This window comes from Schistocerca nitens, chromosome 2 (genome assembly GCF_023898315.1).
Source record: "Schistocerca nitens isolate TAMUIC-IGC-003100 chromosome 2, iqSchNite1.1, whole genome shotgun sequence".
In the NCBI taxonomy this organism is placed as follows: domain Eukaryota; kingdom Metazoa; phylum Arthropoda; class Insecta; order Orthoptera; family Acrididae; genus Schistocerca; species Schistocerca nitens.
In genome coordinates, this window is record NC_064615.1 from 727238482 (window position 1) to 727259654 (window position 21173).

The window sequence follows — 21173 nt, forward strand, 5'->3', positions numbered from 1 at the left end:
CTCGTCTGACCAGAAATCCTTGTCTTCTTTCCATTTCACTTCACTAACCCCTACTATATCTAGACTGAGCGTTGGCATTTCCATTTTCAGATTTCCTAGTTTCCCCGACCTTGTTCAAGTTTGTGACACTTCACGCCCCGACTCGTAGAACATTATCCTTTCATTGATCATTCAGTCTTATTCTCATGGTCACCTCCCACTTGGAGGTCCCCTCCCGGAGATTCGAATGGGGGACTATTCCAGAATCTTTTGCCAATGGAGAGATCATCATGACACTTTTTCAGTTATAGGCCTTATGTCCTGTGGATACATTTTACATGTCTTTAATGCAGTGGTTTCCATTGCTTTCTGCATCCTCATGCCATTGATCATTGCCATTTCTTCCACCTTTAGGGGCAGTTTTCCACCCCTCTGCCCTCTTTGACAAGACCGTTCACAGAATGAGGGTGACTTCTTATGCCGGAAGTCTTTGCCTGCCAATGCTGTTCTTAGTCAAAATTTAAGCAGTGGCAGGATTCGAACCCAAGACTGAGGACATTTTGATTATTCATCAAAAACTGTCTTTGCCCTAATTGGGGTTTGCCTCACTGCAGACAAGCCTTATCAGACTCCTCGTCTACTCTGACCTACCCACTTTTATTTCTCCTTAAATAATTTCCCACTGCCTCAGTTTTACCACTCCTACATACTTTCATAATTCGATAAATTTTTTTTTACAGCCATAATTAACTCCAGATGAACTATTTCTTTACCAAGGGACTGATTAGCTTTCTGTTGTTCAGTTCCTTGACCCCCAACCAAGCAGCCAACCAACCAACCCACCCAAACCAATAAGCTATTCAACATATGTAACAGAGATGAAAGTGGAATCAGTGTATTATGGAAGAGTTGCACAACATTTCATTTTAGTTTTATTTGTGATAACAACATTTTTGGGATGATATGTGGGCAGTTTATGAAAATGCATTTTCTGACGAGGTTACTGAATTTTCAACATGCCAGAAACGTTTCTATTATTGAATGTAGGTAAACACATTATGCAAACAAAATCTTAAGAATATGTCATGTTCTCATTTGCTCCAAATTGGAACTCTGTCAGATGTCTCTAATAAGAGATAATTTGGAAACAAACTACCAATACAGATGTTAACTTTATTGTGTGACATAATAATGTTGTGCCATGTGGCATCATATGTGTGCAAGTAGGAAGAGAACAGAACACTGGCAATATTTTTATTGTTGCCTACAGTTTTTGGAATGTAGGGTGTGTCAGTAGACTGAATTGCAGTACAGCCTGAGTCATAACTTAGTTTGAAAGCTGTCAGTTTGGTTGTGAGTTGGCAAAGCCAGTGAATGCGAATGTGAAAGATTTAGTTGTTGTAAAACACTGATCTGTAGTGTAGACTGAGACCTTGGTTGGATAGAAAAGTGACAGTTTTGTTGTGTGTTAGTGAAGGCTTCAGCTAATCCGATAATTTTACTTAGTGTGACTTGTAATACTCCTCGCACTCAAAGAGATAAGTGGTCACCTGGTTTCATTCAGTGGAACAGATGGCCCAGTTTGTAATTAGTGTTGTTGTGATTTGTGACCAAATTTTCTGTTTATTTCCAACAGAACCTGAAAAGATTATGTCTGTTAATCGTGATGAGGAAATTGAACAGGCTGGAAGAAAGAAAATTAGAAATACAAAGTACACTGCCTCAGTGTAGTAGTAGTAGTAGTAGTAGTTCAAGCCTCGGTATCAGTCGGCATTTTTTATCCCTCATATTTCCTTCTATTACCAAACAGACAATTCCTTGATGCATCAGGATATGTCCTATCAATCAGTCCCTTCTTTTAGGCCAGTTGTACCATAAATTTGTTTTTCCTCAGCTTGATTTGTTATTTGATCTAACATCTAAAATCGAACATTCTCCTGTAGCACAGCATTTTAAAAGCTTCTATTCTATTCTTGTCTGAACAGCTTATCATCCACCTTTAACTTCCATACAAGGCTACATTCCAGACATATACCTTCAGAAGACACTTGCATACACATAAGTTAGTATTAGACAGTGGAAAATACAGGCTGGAATGTAACAATAAAATGAAAACGATGTTGCTACTCACCACATAGTGGAGATGCTGAGCCGCAGAAAGGCATAACAAAAAGACTGTTGGAAAGATAGCTTTTGGTCAACAAGGCCTTTGTCACAAGTAGACAACACGCAAACACTCCAATGAAACTCGCACAAAAATAACCACAGTCTCTGGCAGCTAGAGCCAGACTGGTGAGTAGCAGCTATCATTTTCATTATATTGTTAAGCTGATATTAGCTGCTAACAGGTTCCTTTTCTTCAGAAATGCTTTTCTTTCTATTGCCATTCTGCATTTTATACCCTCTCTGCTTTGGCCATCATCAGTTTTTTACTGTCCAAATAGTAAAACATATCTACTGCTTTAACAATCTAGGAAAAGGTATATTGCTTCTTATCTTAAAGATGGCATATTAAGTCGCAGACAGGCATAATCAAAACACACTTCCACATAAGCTTTCGGCTACAGCCTTCAATAGAGAAAGAGAAAAACACACCATTCATTCACACAAGGAAGCACACATCACGTACATATGACCGCCAACCCCAGCATCTCGGGCCAGAATGCCATCTTTTTCTACATTGTTGGTATTCCTACCTAGAGTTACATCTACTACTTTCATTTCTCGTTTTGTAATCTGGTTACCTCAACACACCCAGAATAAATTTGATTACACATCCCTTTTTTTTTTTAGATCCTTGTTATAATTCCTTTTCAAGGTACTATCTAGTCCATTGAACTCTTTCCTAATCCTTTGTTGTCTCTGACAGAATGAAAGTGTCACCAGCAAACCGCAGAGTTTTAATTTGTTCTCCTTCAACTTTAATTCCCTTGCCAAATATCTCCTTCATTTCATCTACTACTTGCTCAGTGTACAGATTGAACAACATTAGGGATAGGCTGCAACCCTGTCTCATCTCCTTCTCAGTTGTAGTTTCCGTTTCATGTCCTTCAGTTCATATAATGGTAGTCTGGATTCTGTATGAGCTGTGAATAACTTTTTACTACCTGTATTTTATGCCTACTACCTTAAGAATTTCAAAGAGTGCAGGCCAGTCAACATTGTTAAAGGCTTCATCTAAATCTACAAATGCTATGAACATAGGTTTGCCTTTCATCAAGTCATAGGATCAGTATAGCCCCAAGTGTTCTGACATTTCTCTGGAACCCAGACATTCTTCCCTGAGGTTGGCCTTGAACAGTTTTTTCATTCTCACGTAAATAATTTATGTCAGTATTTTGCGACCTTGGCGTACTAAAGTGATGGTCAGTAATATCCACACCTGTCGGTACCTGCTTTCTTTGGAGTTGGCATTATTACACTTTTTCTGAAATCAGAAGTTACTTTGCTTGTGTCATATTTCTTGCACGCCAGATTGAATAATTTTGGCATGACTGACTCTCTCAGTGATCTCAGTAATTCTGTGAGGGATTGTCATCTATTCCAGGGAACTTGTTTCTGATTAGGTCTTTCAGTGTTGGGTCAAATTCTTCTTGCTGTGTCAAATCTCCCATCTCATCTTCACATACTTCCTCATTTCTTTCTCTTCTTTACTTAGTACAAGCTTGCCATATGAGCTCTAGACATTCACACTGTTGCTTGTCTTTTATCCAAAGTTGCTCTTTTAATTTTCCTGGAGGTAGCGTCTATATTTCCCCTAGTTATGCATGCTTCTACAGCCGTGCGTTTGCCCGCTAGCCATTCCTGCGTAGTCAGTTTGCACTTTCTGTCAAGTCTCATTCTTAGAAATTTGTGTTTCTTTCATCTGCTTCATTTGCTACATTTTTATATTTTCTCCTTTCATTATTTAAATTCAGTGTCCTTTTGTTATCCAGGGGTTCCTATTCGGGCCTGCATTTTTACTAGTATGATCCTTTGCTGTCTTATCTACTTCATCTTTCAAAAACTATGCCTTTACTTTCTGCTGTATTCCTTTCTCTTGTTTCATTCCAACATTGGTTGGTGCTCCCTCTGAAACACTGAGCATTCTCTGGTACTTCCAATTTATCGAGGTCCAGGCACCTTAAATTCCTACCTTTTTGCAAATTTTTGGTTTTAATCAGCATTTTGTAACCGTTAAATTATGGTTGGTGTTCCCTTTTTCCCCTGGAAATGTCTTACTGTTTAAAATCTGGTTTCAGACTCTGTCTTACCGTTATACAATCAGTCTGAAATATTCCATTGTCTGTCACTTTATTAGACCTACCTTTTGTTCTACAAGCCTTTGGTAGCCACGCACTTTTACTGATTCACCACCTGAAATTAGACGATCTAGGATCTACACCTAAAATGAAGAGCCAAAAATCTCCTTTGGGAGTTCAAAATGATAATTCACCAGTTTTTAATTGCTTCACTGTGATCCTACCGGTGATGACCAGGTCTCATACAGTCTAATAATATTTGCACACAGGTAGCTGGTAGACACACACATGGAGCTCAACAGCCACTGCACCTTTCGGAAACTTGAACGTAGTACTTATGAAGTGCTCTGAGGTTGCTTCACTCTTTAATTAAGTTAATACATCACAAAACAATTCTTATAACCACCAATGTTTTGTAGCTGAACCAAAACTGCTCATTTTAACAGATGTTGCTCATGGCTATGAAATATCCTTACTCAGCCTTATTAAAGAAAATGTAGAAAAAGCACAAACAGACCCTGAATATGTATTGTTGCCAAGCTAATACTGAAACTAGACTGATGAACACTGAAGCAGAACCAAACAAAGGCTAAGAACAGACTGACTGAAATGGCGGGAGAGTTGCCCTTATAAAGACTTGCTCCGGAATAGTGTACAATATTGGTTAATTAATAATAGTTTATAAATTCTATAGGTCGTAAAGTTAATCTTTTATTGGCTATTGGTCTTTTGTTATATTTTGTTTTTATGTTATTTATCATGTGCAGCATCTATTAAAATATGCAGTACTAATTTAAGTGTAGCAGTGGGAATCCTGGGTTTATGGCCATGGGATCCATCTTCTATGTTAAAATACGGGTAGATTCAGAAAAATCAGACGATCAATAGTATACCAACATTTCCTGAAAATTCACAGGGGTTTGGCTATAATTGGCACTGAAAATTTGGATCAGGTGAAATATTTAATTATTATTGCCTTTCAAACAAATTAAGTTTGAGCTAACGTAAATAAATTATTGAAAACAGGAAAAATGGCAATTTATTTGAAAGTGATCTTTCCTACCAAATCTACCTATTAGTGCATAAGATTTTCCCTATGGCTAGATGTATGGAATTTTATAATTGCAATAACTTTTGATTGGCATCATTTTTGATGAAACTAATTAGCTCATTCCATCTCTCTCTCTCTCTCTCTCTCTCTCTCTCTCTCTCTCTCTCACACACACACACACACACACACACACACACACACACACACAACTCTTTGTGAGTGTGTCATCTACTGTTGAAGAAAGCCTTAATGGGCGAAAGTTTTAGTTGTGAAACTGAATGATTTGAATAATAAAGTTTTGTGTGTGTATTGGGGGGAGGTTGTTTCTACAATTTTGATAATTTGCATAACGAGTGCTCATTGCAGGAACTTTAACACATGAATTCTTGAAATTTTATGTGGACCTTAATATTTTAGTGTACTCAGAGTGATGGGAGCCAACCTGCTTCGTCACATGGTGAAAGTGGCCAAAAGTTTCAAAAAATACTTAAGTTAAATAACTATACATTGGTGACAAAAATTCTTTTATTTTACTTATTGTATTGATGGTTCAAAAGTTTGTGGCAGCGAAAACCTCTGTCTTCTGAATACTAATCGTTCTCAGGACTGTTTTATTTTTTTTTCCCCCTCCTAAAGCTTTAATTAGCGTGACCGGAATAAAACTACTCTGTTTCTAGGTCTTATGTATGTCATGTGTTGACATTTCATGATGACAACTAGAGGAATAACAAAAATTAATATATCATACTTACCTGTTTATAGACACACAAATAAAACTTTGCAAATTATTGGTGATATCAGCTGAAGCAGACTGTTTTGTCTCAGTTTCTTTATGTACACACATTCATGAATGTGGCAGTAGTGTGATCTTATGTATGCAGCAACAATGTGGCACAGTGGCTACAGCAACAATGGCCTGTAATGGCAGAGTGAGCAAATTGTTGTTGTATGTAAGTGTCTGTATGTTAACTTGTGAATTTGTCACATAGATCATACAGTTGAGATTTTGAGAGATGTCAGTGTGAAAATTCCGTGTGTGTACAAATGTAAATTGTGTTGATTGAAGAAATATAGCCTGGATGTTTTAGAACTGTGTCTCACAGAAATTTTAAATGGAAAAAAAGCATTAACAAAGCTAGGTGAGAATATTATATTCCCAAAGGAACCCTGATCGACAGAATTCATGGTCCAGTGTTTTGTTTCTGTGGAATTTCGTAAAGCAAATTTGTAATCAGATTTTTCTGTCCTAAAACTTTCTTTGTATGTACTCTAAAATAAGTATTAAAAGTTAATTATTATGATTTATTTTTAAAGTATTGATAAAGTTTCAGAACAATTAAAGTCGCCCTAGAGCCATAAACAATCCACAATTGCCACATAACAGATAAGCAGTCAACCTCATCTCCAGGTAGGATGAAGTCTCTTACCATCTCTTACAGCAAAATGTGTTAAATGCCTAAAATTTTATTACTTCAGTTCAGTAACAATGTTCTGAAAGAAAAATCGGTTTCTTAATTTTATTGTTTTCAGAAATTTGTAAGTTTAAGGTCCAAATTTCACCTTATTTGACAGTACAGCCTTCTTTCAAGATTATTAAACCAATGATTAAATTATGCTCTGTACAAAATTCTGCCTGCAATCTTCCTGTTTCATCCCTTTCCTCCAGTTGGTGTTCTCTTACGTCATTTTTCTTACTTTTTTTCATGCTACTGAATTCCAATCACCCATCATAATTAAATTGTCATCTCCTTTAACTATCTGAATAATTTCATTTACCTCATCGTACACTCTTTCAATTTCATCATCGGCGGAGCTAATTGCCGTATAAACTTCTGCAGCAATGGTGGGTGTTGGCTTTGTGTCTGTCTTGGCTACAATAATGCATTCACTATGATGCTCATAGTGGCTTACACAGATTCTAATTTCCTTATTCATTATTAGGACTATTCCTGCATTGCTGATATTGGACCAAAATACCTTTTCATTTGGCACAATCTTCCAAAATTCTTGCATTGTCAAATATAAGTTATTATGGTGATTGGTACAAGTAATTCCTTCTTTTGATTTAGAGTTATTTTGTTCGGTTTTGTCCTGTGATAGGTTTGCTTTCCACACTTTCCCGCTCCCACTCCCCCTCCACACTCCCACCCTCCCCCACCTCTTTCAGTACACAGTCTGGCACGGCTACAGCTTGTTGATTATGACATAATGTACACATCATAGAAGAAAAGCATGTAAATACCATTTTATTAAATATTTAAAAACATAGTCTGAAAATAAGTGAGAGGTATAAAGTCACAAATTTTTTTGGAACGTTATTTTCAATTTTAAGATGTTTTTGGTTAACAATATACAGTTTTCATGCTATCAGAATGTGTGGTTGAGTGATTGAAGAGTGTATGTGAGGAACGAATTTCACATTACAGTTGATTGTATAGGTATGGGCATTTACATAATGTACATGTGGATGGCATACACTGCATGAAAGGGACAGTGTAAAAATTGCTGGCAATTATATGAGAAAGTAACAAGTTTACTTTAGTCCTTTGGACATGTAAAGATACTCTGTTAAACTTACAGGATAATCCGGCATTGAATAACAGCAATATGTAAAAGGATATATTGCCACCCACTATTTAGTGGTGGTGTTGGGCTATTGTATGTGATCACACATGTGTGAATGTGTGCGTTATGTTTTTTGTCTAAATCTGATGGAGGGCTTAGTCTGATAACCAATAACATCTAGCAGTCTTCTTTGATGTACCTGCCTGCCACTCAAAGCTATCACTGTGTAGTGAGTAGCAGTATGACGTTTCTATGTTGTTGTTGTTGGGTAAAGTTTGTCATAGTTTAGAGAACACATTTTGTATATTATACATAAATACATTAAAGGGTTATTGGTCAAGTAGGTGAAGCACATAGTTATAAGGGAACAGCTACAACACTTGGTGGCCATAGTTTGTTTTAGCCAATAGATAGTCTGTGTGAATCAAATTACTGAAGATTTGGGATCTGGTTCCAAAAAAATAAGACAATTTTCTTGTGGCTATGAAATTTTGTAACTAGTTTAATAATGCATTTTGTTTAGGAATGTTGTGTTAAGGTTAGCATAAAGTGGAAATTAATGCTTATATCTGATTTGGGTGATTTTTCTGAGTTTTTATTAGATAAAGTGAAAATTATGTTTCTTACTGCATGTAATAACAGTGTGTGACATATTATGCAGACTTTGCTTAGAAATACTTGCTCAGTAAAAAGTAAGAAACTGTAAAATGTTTAGGGAAGCATAACTCATCACAAAATACTGTGTGTACATTTGATCGTTACTATTAAACTGACTTCGTCACATTGTCTTTATCAGAAGCTCATTGGTGCAGTACAGTTACTGACTGTCAGTGAGAGTTTTTTATATTAAACTGTATATTGAAGGAATAAATGAACATTATCTTTTGTAGTATGAACTGTTTATTGGAAACATATACTTTGCATTTAATATGGACTTTGGAGCAACTTTTTGTTGACTTTTCTATTTGAAAGTGTCGTGCAGTTGTTTTTTGAAGCTTACTTAATGTTAGTTATTAAACCAAGACTTCGTGCATAGTATAAACTTAAAGCAGATTAAAAAACCACATCATACAATTTAGATAATCCCACACTGTCAGTTTGCAGCAGCTTTCTTCAACTGGGTTGCATTGTTAGTTATCCTAGATCAGACAGCTTACTGAAATTAAGTTTGGAATTAGATAGAAGGCACTGTGCTGCTGCACACTATAAGTATTGGTCAGACATAGAAAAGACAGTAAGTCTTTCATTACAGTCATTACAGTAAACATTTTCAAATGCTTATAAGCACTGTAAAGTTATTTATCTCTGCCCTAGCTAATTGTTCATCACAAACTTTGACTTTTGGTAATGGAGAATTAGACTTTATTGATACTTAATGTGTGGCTTCCACCTGATTGAGAGCATGACATAAGCAAATCACAAACTGCGTGATATACATGGAGAAAATAATAGTGCCGTTCAGGTTTTGAAGTTCTGAAAAGCACCAAATCCTGAACATCTCTCTCTCTCTCTCTCTCTCTCTCTCTCTCTCTCTCTCTCTTACAGGATGCTTTAAACAATTATTTGAAAAGTTTCATTTAACAGGATGTAAGAAGTTACAAAGTACTCTCTACACATAATCTGCAAATCCATGGTGTGCATGGAAGGTGAGAGATAAGAAAAATTATCTTTAGTGGTGCAGGAGCATGAATAGTCTACAAGCATCCTGTCCCCCTGCCCTAGTGACCACAGCAGATTAAACATTGTCACAGAGGAAAACAAATTGCTACTTCATGTGTCAATATGGGGTAACATACAATACAATTTGTTTCTTCCTTCTATAAACGCAAGCTTTTTTTTTTTTTACAAATCATAAAGAGATTCTGATCACCATGTTTCAGATTTGAGTTTTTATGATTTTTATCTGTGAGTAAATTTGAAACAAAGTGGATGTATCCTGCCACTGCAGTAATATGGAGATGGACTTGGAGAATGGTAGTGATATTATTCATGCCACACATAGTTTCATCTTCAGCAGGTGCATCTCCGGGGGTCATGACAAACACTTTGCATGTGGCTGACCATTAGGAGGAAATAAATACCTGGTGCTGTAGGTGATTTGGCTTTCACATTTCAAAGTTGATGAGATTTTTGTGTTGCTTTGTGAATGAAACTTACCTTCCCTTTCTGCCCAGCACAACCACAATTGTTTGACAAATGAACATCATGTCACCAAACAGGGCCATACTGGGTGGTCAGCAGTCTACAGTGAGTCTGATAATTGCCGATTTGGATGTCAGATTCCATTTCTACAAGGTCTGTACAAAGATGTACTTACAATTACTCCGCATATATGAAAATCTGAGGGCTGTTTGTTACTTTTTTTCTCCAAAAGTAGGGTTTCATTTCATCAGATGCTAGAGGCTGTGTATATGGCTCAGCATCCGTGACTAGTAGGTGGACATATAAGTAATTGTACTACTAATGATGGCTCAGAAGTTGGATTGTACATCAAACATCACAACACAGTTATTTAAAGTTGAATACACAACTGGGATGTGTGTTACATATAAGCAAAGATGTCGTAAGTAGATCTTATGGAAGATATTGCTTGGCAGACAAATCTATGAAGATGAAGATGATTGATGTTATTAATATCTGGTCAGCTTTCGACCACTTAGAACAAAATCCGGAAATTCTTTTAGGTTTGGTGCTATTGATTCTGAAGTACGCAAGGCTTTTTGGGGTTTTGTTAATATTTTCAGCAAGGCAGCTGAAAATAACTAGTTATCTACTAAAGCACATTTAAAAAATTTAAATTAACAATTAACTGTGATTTATCACTTATAAGACTAGAGTTCACAAGATGACCTTAATCAGCCAGACACTTCTTACCCAACAAACAGAATGAATTCTGAATGAATTTCATATCCTTCTGTATTGCATGTCATCATATTAAGCAGGGTGAGACGAAACTAATTTTCAAGACTCTGTACTCTAATACTGCAAATGCTTGTTGCGCCCTTTTGAGTAAAGTTTCTATTGTTTCCTTGAATCATTAAAGTAAATGCTAGGATGAGATTAATAAATATGTTCTTTTGATGAAGTAGACTTCTAAAAAGTTAATAATTGTAATATCTTTTGATTCTGGAACCCATTCAGGAAGCTTGCCATGAATTTCTACACTTCGAATGTTGACTGATGAATCTCTGACTTGTCATTGTAAGTAAAATGAACCAATAAACAGAAATATTGTGTGTATTGCATTACATTTATTTTCAGTATGAAAGGTTCAACTCTGGGTGAAATACTAGATGCGAAGCCTTCATTAAGAATTGGTGTTGATGGGGATGAACTGCCTACACGAGGACCACAGATAAGAGTCTTTGGGAAAAGCGTGACAAGTAAAACTGTTTGCAAACCTGATGGCGTAAGTTTCATCCATATTTATATTGAGAAACTCATCTCATTCACATAGGCTGCTTTCTTTTCACAGAATGTAAAATAAACAACAAATTAAAATTGTTTTTAAATTTTGTATTTCAGTCTGTAGAACATCATAAAACTGTTAGAGACAATCAAGGCAATGAAGAAACAATTGTAACACGGCAAATTGGAGACAAGAAGTACACAGTCATCACCCACACTGATGCCAACGGTGTGATTAAGAGGAGTGAGTCCTTCCAAAATATGGATGAAGGTAAAATAACTTTGATGATGCTACTCCATTTCAATGTCTCCAAGGAACTTAACTAGCCTGGGTCCAAGTGTAGTGATTTTGTGGTTCGAGAGCTGGAGGTGGTGAGCACCACAAATTCTCTGTAATATTAAGCTCACAGCATGTTTATGGCCCTCCTGTGACGGGACACTTTACTTGTTGTAAATGTTTGGAAGTAATTAATTCTAACAGAATATTGTGGTTAAGTAATTCTAACAGAATATTTTGTGTTTGTGAGTAGTGGAGTACAGTGAGAGTTTTGTAATAAGTGATATTATCGTGGCAGGATAGTGGTAATGTAAGGCACATAGAACAATTAGTATTAATTAAGCTAATACTATTGGTGATGACTTGGACAGGATTACTACTCAGACTCGCAATAGGGTTCACTATATTCAGCTGTTAATGCATCATAATCAACTCCACCTGATTCAACTGTAAGATTAGCTGATGTGGGTCTTGAGAAGAGGTGGGTGACTGTTCATAATACCCACATTTTGATGGTGGTGGTTGAGATTGGGTTACACTTGCATGGCCAGCACCTGAATAGGACTGGGACACAGGTGATTAGTTAAGCTTTCTTTAGTTCACTGAAGGCTGAATTCCTTTCAAAACTTGTAGGAGGGCCAGACCTTCTACAAAGATGAAATCAATTAAGCAGTACCCCTTCTTCAAACACTCATAGATATTGTCTTCATAGGTCGTCCTCTAGTTGAGGCACACTGTAAGAAAAAATCAGTAATAGGCTACCAGATGATGGAAGAACGTGGAGTCATTCCCCAAAATAGTGAACAGAAGTTGTAGAGATACAAGACAGCTTTGCATTTAAAACCAGTCTCCAAGCACACACTTACCAAGAAGTCCGCAGTACATACAATTTAGTGTCAAATGAAATTCTTTTATTGTATATTCCAGCCTTTGGTCTCACATATAGTATCATTACTAGTTTCAGTTACCAAGTTATCATCAGGTGACCTGTTCAACAAAAAAGAAACAGGGGACTGTAAAATACTAGGAAACTAAATTACAAATTTAACTAACTTTTATAAATGCACTTGGATATGTTAAATGGTAGCTCATCAGCAGAACTGGCCAGGAGAGGCACTCACATTGTGAGCACATATTTGCTCTGATTTTTGCTTCTGAAGGCTAACTGTGAGTGATATGGTATTAAAAATATCCATAGTATAAATTTAATTGTAAGAGAGAGCCAGCATAAAATGAACATCAGTAAAAAAAAAAAAATAGATAACCTCTGCTGTTGATAAAACAAACACATACTAGAAGCAGGATAGATGATGCATGCCTTCAGACATAATCTGCAAGTAGCAAACTTGAAGCTGGCAGTTGCAAGTGTACAATAAACAATCAGAACAAAAGTCATCACCTGTAGTCCAAAGACTGATCTGATGAGGCTTTCTCTCTCTCTCTCTCTCTCTCTCTCTCTCTCTCTCTCTCTCTCTCTATTCGTTTAGTCGGTTCCGACTCTTCGTGACCCCATGAACCAAATCACGCCACTTTTTCCTGTCTTGCACTTTCTCCCGGAGACCTTCCAGGTTGGAACACATCGCTTCTGTGATGCCATCGATCCATCTCATCCTCTGACGTCCTCTTCTTCTAGTTCCTTCAATCTTCCCCAGCATTAATGTTTTTTCCAGCGAGGCATGCCTTCGCATTGTGTGTCCAAAGTAGGTCAGCTTTTGTTTTAACATTAGACCTTCCAGGGAGAAATCTGGTTTAATTCGCTCCAATATTGATCTGTTGGTTCTCTTTGCAGTCCATGGAACTCTAAGAAGTTTCCTCCAACACCATAATTCGAAGGAGTCAATTCTTCGCCGTTCAGCCTTTCTAATGGTCCAGGTCTCACATCCACACATCACAACTGGAAAGACCATAGCCCTCACAATACGGATCTTTGTTGCTAGGCTTTACATGCTACCATATCCGATGTCTCAGGACATATCCTATCAACCAGTACCTTCTTATAGTAAGGTTGTGCTATAAATTTTATTTTTTCCTAATTCGATTCAGCGCCTTCTCGTTAGTTATTCTGTCTACCCATTTAATGTTGAACATTCTTCTGTAGCACCCCATTTCAAAAGCTTCTGTCCCCTTGTCTGAACTGGTTATCATCCACATTACACTTCCACCAGACAAATACCCTCAGAAAAGATTTCCTGGCCCTTAAATTTATATTCAGAGTCAACAAATTTCTCTGTTCCATGAATGTTATTCTTGCTGCTCCTAGTCTGTATTAAATATCCTCTTTGCTTTGGCTTTTTTGCTGATAAAATAGGAAATCTTATCTATTCCATTTAGTGTTTCATGTCCAAATCTAATTCCGTCAGCATCACCTGATTTAATTCAACTACTTTCTTTTACCGTAGATCATGTTAGACTGAATAACATTGAGGATAGGTCACAGCCTTGACTGACTCCATTCTCAACTACAGATTTCTGTGCAAGTTACAAATAACCTTTTTCTCCCTATATTTTATCCCTGCTACCTTCAGAATTTCAAAGAATGAAACAACTGTTAAATCAAGCTACCCTTAGACAATTGGGAGTCGACAGAAAAAGTGTTTACTGCGCACCTGTGATTGCCAGTTACCAGTTGACTACTTGTACAGGCACACATTAAGGCTGTAGTCATCAACCCAGCCTCTAGTGTACTTCTAGATCACCTAAACCAGTATTTATGTCATTTTCTTCCTGGTATTCTCTTTGAGAAGTCTTTCTCTCACAATCAAGTTTCTATTAGGAATATATTTTTTACCGACTTTATAGTATTACTGCACATAATTAACAGTAGCTTTCAATTACTGAGCAAGGTGGCACAGTGTTTAGCACACAGGCCTCGCATTTGGGAGTACGATGGTTCAAACCCGTGTCCGGCCATCCTGATTTAGGTTTTCCGTGATTTCCATAAATCAGTTCAGGCAATTGCCCTTGATAGGGCACAGCTGACTTCCTTGCCCATCCTTCCCCAATATGATGAGACTGATGACCTCACTGTTCGCTTCCCTCCCCCAAATCAACCAACCAAGCATTGGCAGAAGGTGGCACACATGAGCATGAGGGGACAGAGGGACAGAAACAGCTCCTGGTCCATTCAGTTGACAAGCTATGATGAAACGTATTTAAGTTTGAAGAGAATCAGAATTTTTATTGTCACATGACATACAGAGTTAAATCATAAGATTTAATGTACAGGGGACTCATCAATACTGCAATTACAATTTATGTGTATTGCAGAAACAATAATTATTAATTTATAATTTACAGCGACCGTGTGTAGCCTAACAACAGTATTACTGTAAAAAGAATGAATAATTATTATAGTCATTTATTAGAATAAAACTTTTAAACTTAATTAACAAAGCATTTTAGCCACTTGCTCTCTTGGTCAGATTGTCATATTAACAGTAAGAAGTTATTCGAAGGAATAATAACCATTCTGTACGAACAATTCTCACAGTTCTTGCTTTAGTTGCCCCATCTCCAGGCTGAGCATTTGTTTCTCTTTTAGAATGTTGTAAATATTCATGCCCATGTATTCTGGGGTTTGTGCAAACAGCTTTAATCTGTGTGTGGCAAGCATGAAATTCTCCATGTTCCTAGTACTGTATTGATGTTTAAAGCTATTGTCCATGAATAACATGGGATTACTGTATACAAAAATAATCAGTTCGTAAAAGAACAAACTTGGAGCACTTAATATTTTTAAATTTCTTAACAGTGGACGACAGGATACTTTCGGTTTTGCATTAGACATATTTCTAACAATTGATTATTGTAATTTTAAGATTCTAATCATTTTACTTATGCCTCCCCAAAAAATAATGCCATACCTTATAACTGATTCAAAGTAGCTGTGGTAAACTATTTTTCTTGTCTCCAAGCAAGCTGAATATGACAGAATCTTCATTGCAAATGTCAGGCTGTTTAATTTACTTGCTAAATACTCTGTGTGAAGACCAGGATAGTTTTTGTTCCAAATGCACGCGTAAAAATTTAACACATTCCGCTTCTTTCAGTTCTTGGTTTCTACGACTAATGTGGATCTTTTACATTAGACCCTTTAGTTTTTAACTGCAGCAAATGTCTTTTCCCAATATTCAGTTTTAGCCCCTTTAGTTGGAGCCAGTTTTCCAAACTGGCTAATAGTTTTGTGATGATCAAAGGCATTTGTCCAGCAAGGGCAGAAGTATCATCAGCGAATAAAACTGAGTGTGAATATAACTACCTGTTGTTTTCTGTCTGTTAGGTATGACCTAAACCACTCTAAAGCACAACCCCCAATTCTGTATCTTTCCATTTATACAGGAGTAAGTGATGGTTTACAAAATCACATGCTTTTGTGAGGTCACAGAATAATCCTGCAAGTTTTCTCGACTTCTTTATGCGGAACTGATTTTTTTTCACAAACTCGTTAATGGCATCTATTGTACTCCTGCCTTTTTGAAAGCCATATTGATTATCTGAAATTATGTTTGATGTCTGTATAATTTTTTTAAATTTGTGTTACTACCACTTTTTCAAATATTTTTGAAAAAATTGGGAGAGTAGAGATTGGGCGGTAGTTGCCCTCATACTTTAGGACGACTGGAAAGTGGCCTTCTTTGAATGATTTATTAATTATTGAGCAGAGAGGGTGAGCTATTATCCTGGCGGCTGCTTTAGCTACTTTGATAGGTATGCCATCCCACCCAACAGATTTTTTGGTTTTTAGCTATACTATACTTTACGTTTGTAATTGAAATTTTGTCAAATTTGTTAAAGTATTCTTCTGCTCTGTGTCTTAAATTTACTTTTTCTGCATAAGCATGTACATTTACATATGATTTAGATACATTTATAAAAAAAAAAAAAATTGTTGAATGGCTCTGACATCTGAGCCGGGTTTGTTACAATTTTACTCCCCACCTTAATTTTGGAAATTCTTTGCTGTCATTTCTAGTCTCCAGTTCTGATTTTGTGATGGTTGTATTGCCTTTGATTTTTGTTTCCATGAGTTGAAATGTATTTATTATTAACCATTTGTTTTGCTGCTTTCACTACTCTTTTAAATATGCTTTTATACTGTTTAACATTGTTAATGAAAACAGGTTCTTTGTTGTATTTCATTCCCTTGTGCAGGTTTTTTTTTTCTTCTTTTTTTTCCACTGGATACTTTTATTCCAGCAGTGATCCAATGTAGCTTATTAGACACTTTTGTCTAGCACACCCTCAGTGGAAATTTTGATTAAATACATGTAAAAGATTTAAAAAAAATATGTTAACATGTAGAGAGTTTGGAATCTCCTTGGACTTGCTGCATAACAAAGATGTTTTGATTTTTATTTCCATTTTCTTCTTTCTTTGTAAACAGATTACCTGATGATAAATGCTAAGGAATCGTAACCACTAATGATGACTCTAAGCTGAAAAATACAACAAAAAGAATTTCTTTACAGAGCAGTCACTGTGTTCCCCTCGGGCAGTACACCTAGTCTATGTATGAATGACAAATGTAATATGTTTCTGCAAACTAATCTACTTTCCTAGGTAGCTCTTTTCCATTGGAAAAATACAAGCAAAAATACAGTTCTAATAAGCAACCAGTTTATATAGGTATGCTATTAATTTCTAATGTAGGAAAAAATGGAATCTATATAATAATACAATGATCAACCCATTTATAGAACTTTAATACAGACAATACTGCAGTGTACTTTATAGAGTGTCACCAAGTAGTCTAAAACAGTTCATTATACGCGAGAGGAACAGCTTACAGAACGCTTAAAACTATATGAGCATTAACATTCATTCATTCATTTATTTATCATTATAAGCATCACAATATTGTGTAGTTTTAACTGTTGAATTGGCTGCTTTCAGGCTATTGCTTAAAGGTTCATTTATGTGGGCTGTAAAAATTGCAGAATGCTGACAATATTGTGTGGCACTATTGCAGCCAGACAAATTGCATCCACATTTATAGCAACATGATCAGCTGTTTTGCCAGGCATTGTTTCTGGCAATATGTTTCTGGACCAGAAGTGTTACACCAGGCTATACTATTGCCACAAAATAGGCCAAAGTGAGCTAGTGGAAGTAAGTGGAACTCTTCAGCTTTTACAATGGTATAAGGAAAAGGATACATTGCTACTCACTGTAAAGATGACACATTGAGTTGCACACAGACAGGATGAACAGACCTTCACACATTTAGCTTTCAGTCAAAGCCTTCTTCAGAAAAGAAATCACACACACATTCATTCACACAAGTAAGCACACTTCACACACACAACTGCCACCTCTGGCACCTTGGACCGGAATGCAACTATCACGCGAATGAAAGCAGCAACCTGGAGAGGGCAGGAAAGGGAAAGGGATACTGGGTACAGTTTGGGGGGGGGGGGGGGGAAGAGAGAGTGCAGGGACTAGATGGAAGCATGACAAGACTTCCATGATGCACTGTATCATGAGGCTGTGGGGCCAGGGCCAGAAGGTGTAGGTGGAAAGGGAGAGGAACATCGAAGAGGAAAGATGGGTGGGAGCATTGGCAGAAGAAGGTGGCACACCTGAGCATGAGGGGGCAGAGGGACAGAAACAGTTTGGTGGAGGGTGTGGGGCCAGTAGGCTACCAAAGGTTGAGGCCAGGATAATTTTGGGAGCAGAGAATGTGTTGTGAGAACTACTTCCATCTGTGCATTTCAGGAAAGCTGGTGGCGTAGGAGAGGATCCAGATGGCCTGGGTTGTGAAGCAGTGATTGAAATCAAGCGTAGTATGTTCAGCTGGATGTTGTGCCACAGGGTGGTCTACTTTGCATTTGGCTAATTCGGCAGTGGCCACTTGTCCTGGTGCACAGCTAGTTGGCAGTCATACCAATATAATGTGCAATGCTTGTAGGAGAACTGTTATATGACATGCTGCTTCCATAGGTGGACCAGCCTCTGATGGGGTGGAATAAGCCTGTGACAGGACTGGAATAGGAAGTGCTGGGTGGGTGGATTGGGCAGGTCTCTCCCTAGGGGGAGGGCTTGAGATTGGAAGTGGCCTAGGGATGGTGTAGGAAGTTCTGGAGGTCGTATAGGCGATGGAACATCACTTTAGGAGGGGTGAGAAGGGTTTTGAGTAGGATATCCCTCATTTCAGGGTGTGGTGATAAGTAATTTAAGTCCTCTGACAAAGGATGTGTTTCAGTTGTTCCAGTCAGTGGTGGTACTGACTGACAAAGGGGACACTCCTGTGTAGATGGTTCTTGGGGTTGGTGGGAGAATTGGGAGTATGTAGAGAAATCACACAGGAGATCTGTTTGTGGACTAGGTTTCACATCAGACAATGGAGAAAGATACAAAGAACAAAAGAAATTGTGTTTTTGGGAGTGTTTTTTTTTTTTTTTTTTTTTTTTTTTTTTTAAGGAAGCCAAATGCTTTAGAAAATTTAACTTGTGAACTGATCTTGGGTTCATAACTTTTCCAGAATTGTACCAGGATGTCGAAATGTAATTGCTAGTGTCTCATAGAAACAATTGCATGGAGAACTACTAAAACTGATTCAACTCAGAGTGTACACAAGTTACAACGTAATGGTTAATCATCCTTGGGTTTTTAGTTACTAGTGATCTGTACTGAAATTTAATATACCTCTTTAAAGCACACTGTTTATTAGTAAGCCTCTTGGTACCATAAGTAAGCAGTGCTTTTGTAGGAGAACTGAAGGTTTCATTAAGGTAAGTTTGAAATGAGAATATAATTTTTATTTATATTTTATTTTTATTCATCAGCACACACTACTGTTTACACTTCAAGTTTCTGTGTCAGGGCCCTCAAAAATAGTATGAAACTCATGTGAATGAGGAGCAACATCCATTTTCACTTTTCCTGTGCAACTTTTTTGCTTTGCATTTGGCATAAGTTTGAAGATTTTGGAATTTTTTGTGTACTGCATCAAGCATTAGTTTGAGTTCATCGGCAACAGCTTGCCACCTTTACTTTTTCAGATTGATGTCTTTGTGAACACTACTTCCGATTTCCCGTTGCTCTGGTCATAGAAGCTTGACAATTACGAAATTTATAGGACTCTTGTTTATCCACTTCTCTCCATTGCCATACATAAAAAAACTTACAACAGTGTATGGCTAGCAAAATTGATGGTTATTTGTAGATGTGCAAATTTTCAAACTAAAGCTAAACCATAATGTATTGGTTCAGACATGGGACTGCAATGCTCTTGATGAGAGAAGTAGGACACAAAGGTGAGAGTGAGAGAGAGAGAAACATATACAGATAAGGACAGAGGTAGAGATTCTCCTGCAGTATGAAATATCCTCCACCCTTTGTGGATAACAGTGGCAAGCCCTTGCCAGCACCTCACAACTACCTGCAACAGCCTGCAACATCAGCAGTATTCCCCAGTTGTACCAGAAAATTGCTGTACATTGCAACCACGTTGCAGCAATGTTGAAGAAAACGCTATTTTGGCCAAATATTGCCACGTGAATGACCCATATAAAGGTGCTACTTTGAAAATAGCAGTAAATAGTAAAACAAGATGACTTCCAATCTGCAGCTTATCCTTTAGTTACTTCAGATAAATGGTAGGATGCTTTCATATTGCAAATTGTGAACAGTTTATGGCCATTTTTCATTTATCTGAGACGGTTTCCATCTTTAGTGACTTCACTGATGTTGAAATGTTGGCAAAAATACATTTAATGCACACTATAGGAGCTTTCTGCTTGCTTCAAGTCAATTCTCACTTACCACAAAATAAAAATGGTGTTTTTAGTCATGTTGTTAAGCAGTTTGTTGGCATTGGTCATCTAGTTAATAATGCTAGTGTTCGTGGTGCTTTACTAAAATGCTTATTACTGGATATTAAGATTGTGTTATTAAGTCACCTTCGCTATTGAGTCTGTGACAAGGTGGTTATTTAAGCAGGTATTCTGTTGGGAAACAATATAGCAGTGCATCAGGAAAGAAAGTCACAAAAATTTTCAAAATATTGTGAAACCCTGCCAAATACTGAAAGAAGTACCGCTCTTGTTATGTAAAATGGTATTTTTTTTACATGAACCATAATGGGTATTGTTTAGATAAGTTGCAGTCTGCTTTCACTCTGTTGTTTTGTTATTTAAATATTACTATTGTTTCAGGTGAAGTTGAAGAGTTTAAAAAGAAGTGGAATATCAAGCCTGAGTTGGACAACAAAATGGCAAAAGATGGCATTGACTTTAAAAAGTTTTTTAGCTTCTGAATTTTTGTACATAATATGTATATGAATTTAATTATGAATGAATATAGTCAAGAGTTGTGGAAACTTGATGAAAGAATTGTAATAATGTAAATACCATATCACAGTATTATTCTGTTGTACACTTCAACCAGTAAATTTAATTTGCATGTCAATAAACCAAAACATTACTTGAAACCATAACAGATGACTTTATTATGTGGTATTTTATGACATATCATTGACCCTCATATTAAAAAACTAGGTAGGGTGGAGAGCTATGATTTTTATGGAAAGCAAATGATGGCTAGACCAGAAGCTCCTTCATGACGTGTGGAGCTGGTTCATGGAGCTGCTGTGTGAACCAAAAACTACCAGTGTACTGGTATTTTCTGGTATATGCAGCAGCTCCGCGAGATG

At 36.9% G+C, this 21173-nt stretch overlaps 1 protein-coding gene across 1 annotated transcript in view; it reads left to right on the forward strand.

Annotated features, from left to right (window-relative positions):
- LOC126236926 (HCLS1-associated protein X-1) overlaps nucleotides 1–20957 on the forward strand; it is a 72244-nt gene extending 51287 nt beyond the window's left edge. Inside the window, exons 5-7 of the mRNA XM_049946595.1 lie at nucleotides 11098–11245; nucleotides 11362–11515; nucleotides 20677–20957. Of these exons, the coding sequence (XP_049802552.1) occupies nucleotides 11098–11245; nucleotides 11362–11515; nucleotides 20677–20777 (403 nt within the window). The 3' untranslated portion in view covers nucleotides 20778–20957. The remainder of the gene's footprint in view (nucleotides 1–11097; nucleotides 11246–11361; nucleotides 11516–20676) is intronic.
- Nucleotides 20958–21173: the final 216 nt, after the last annotated feature.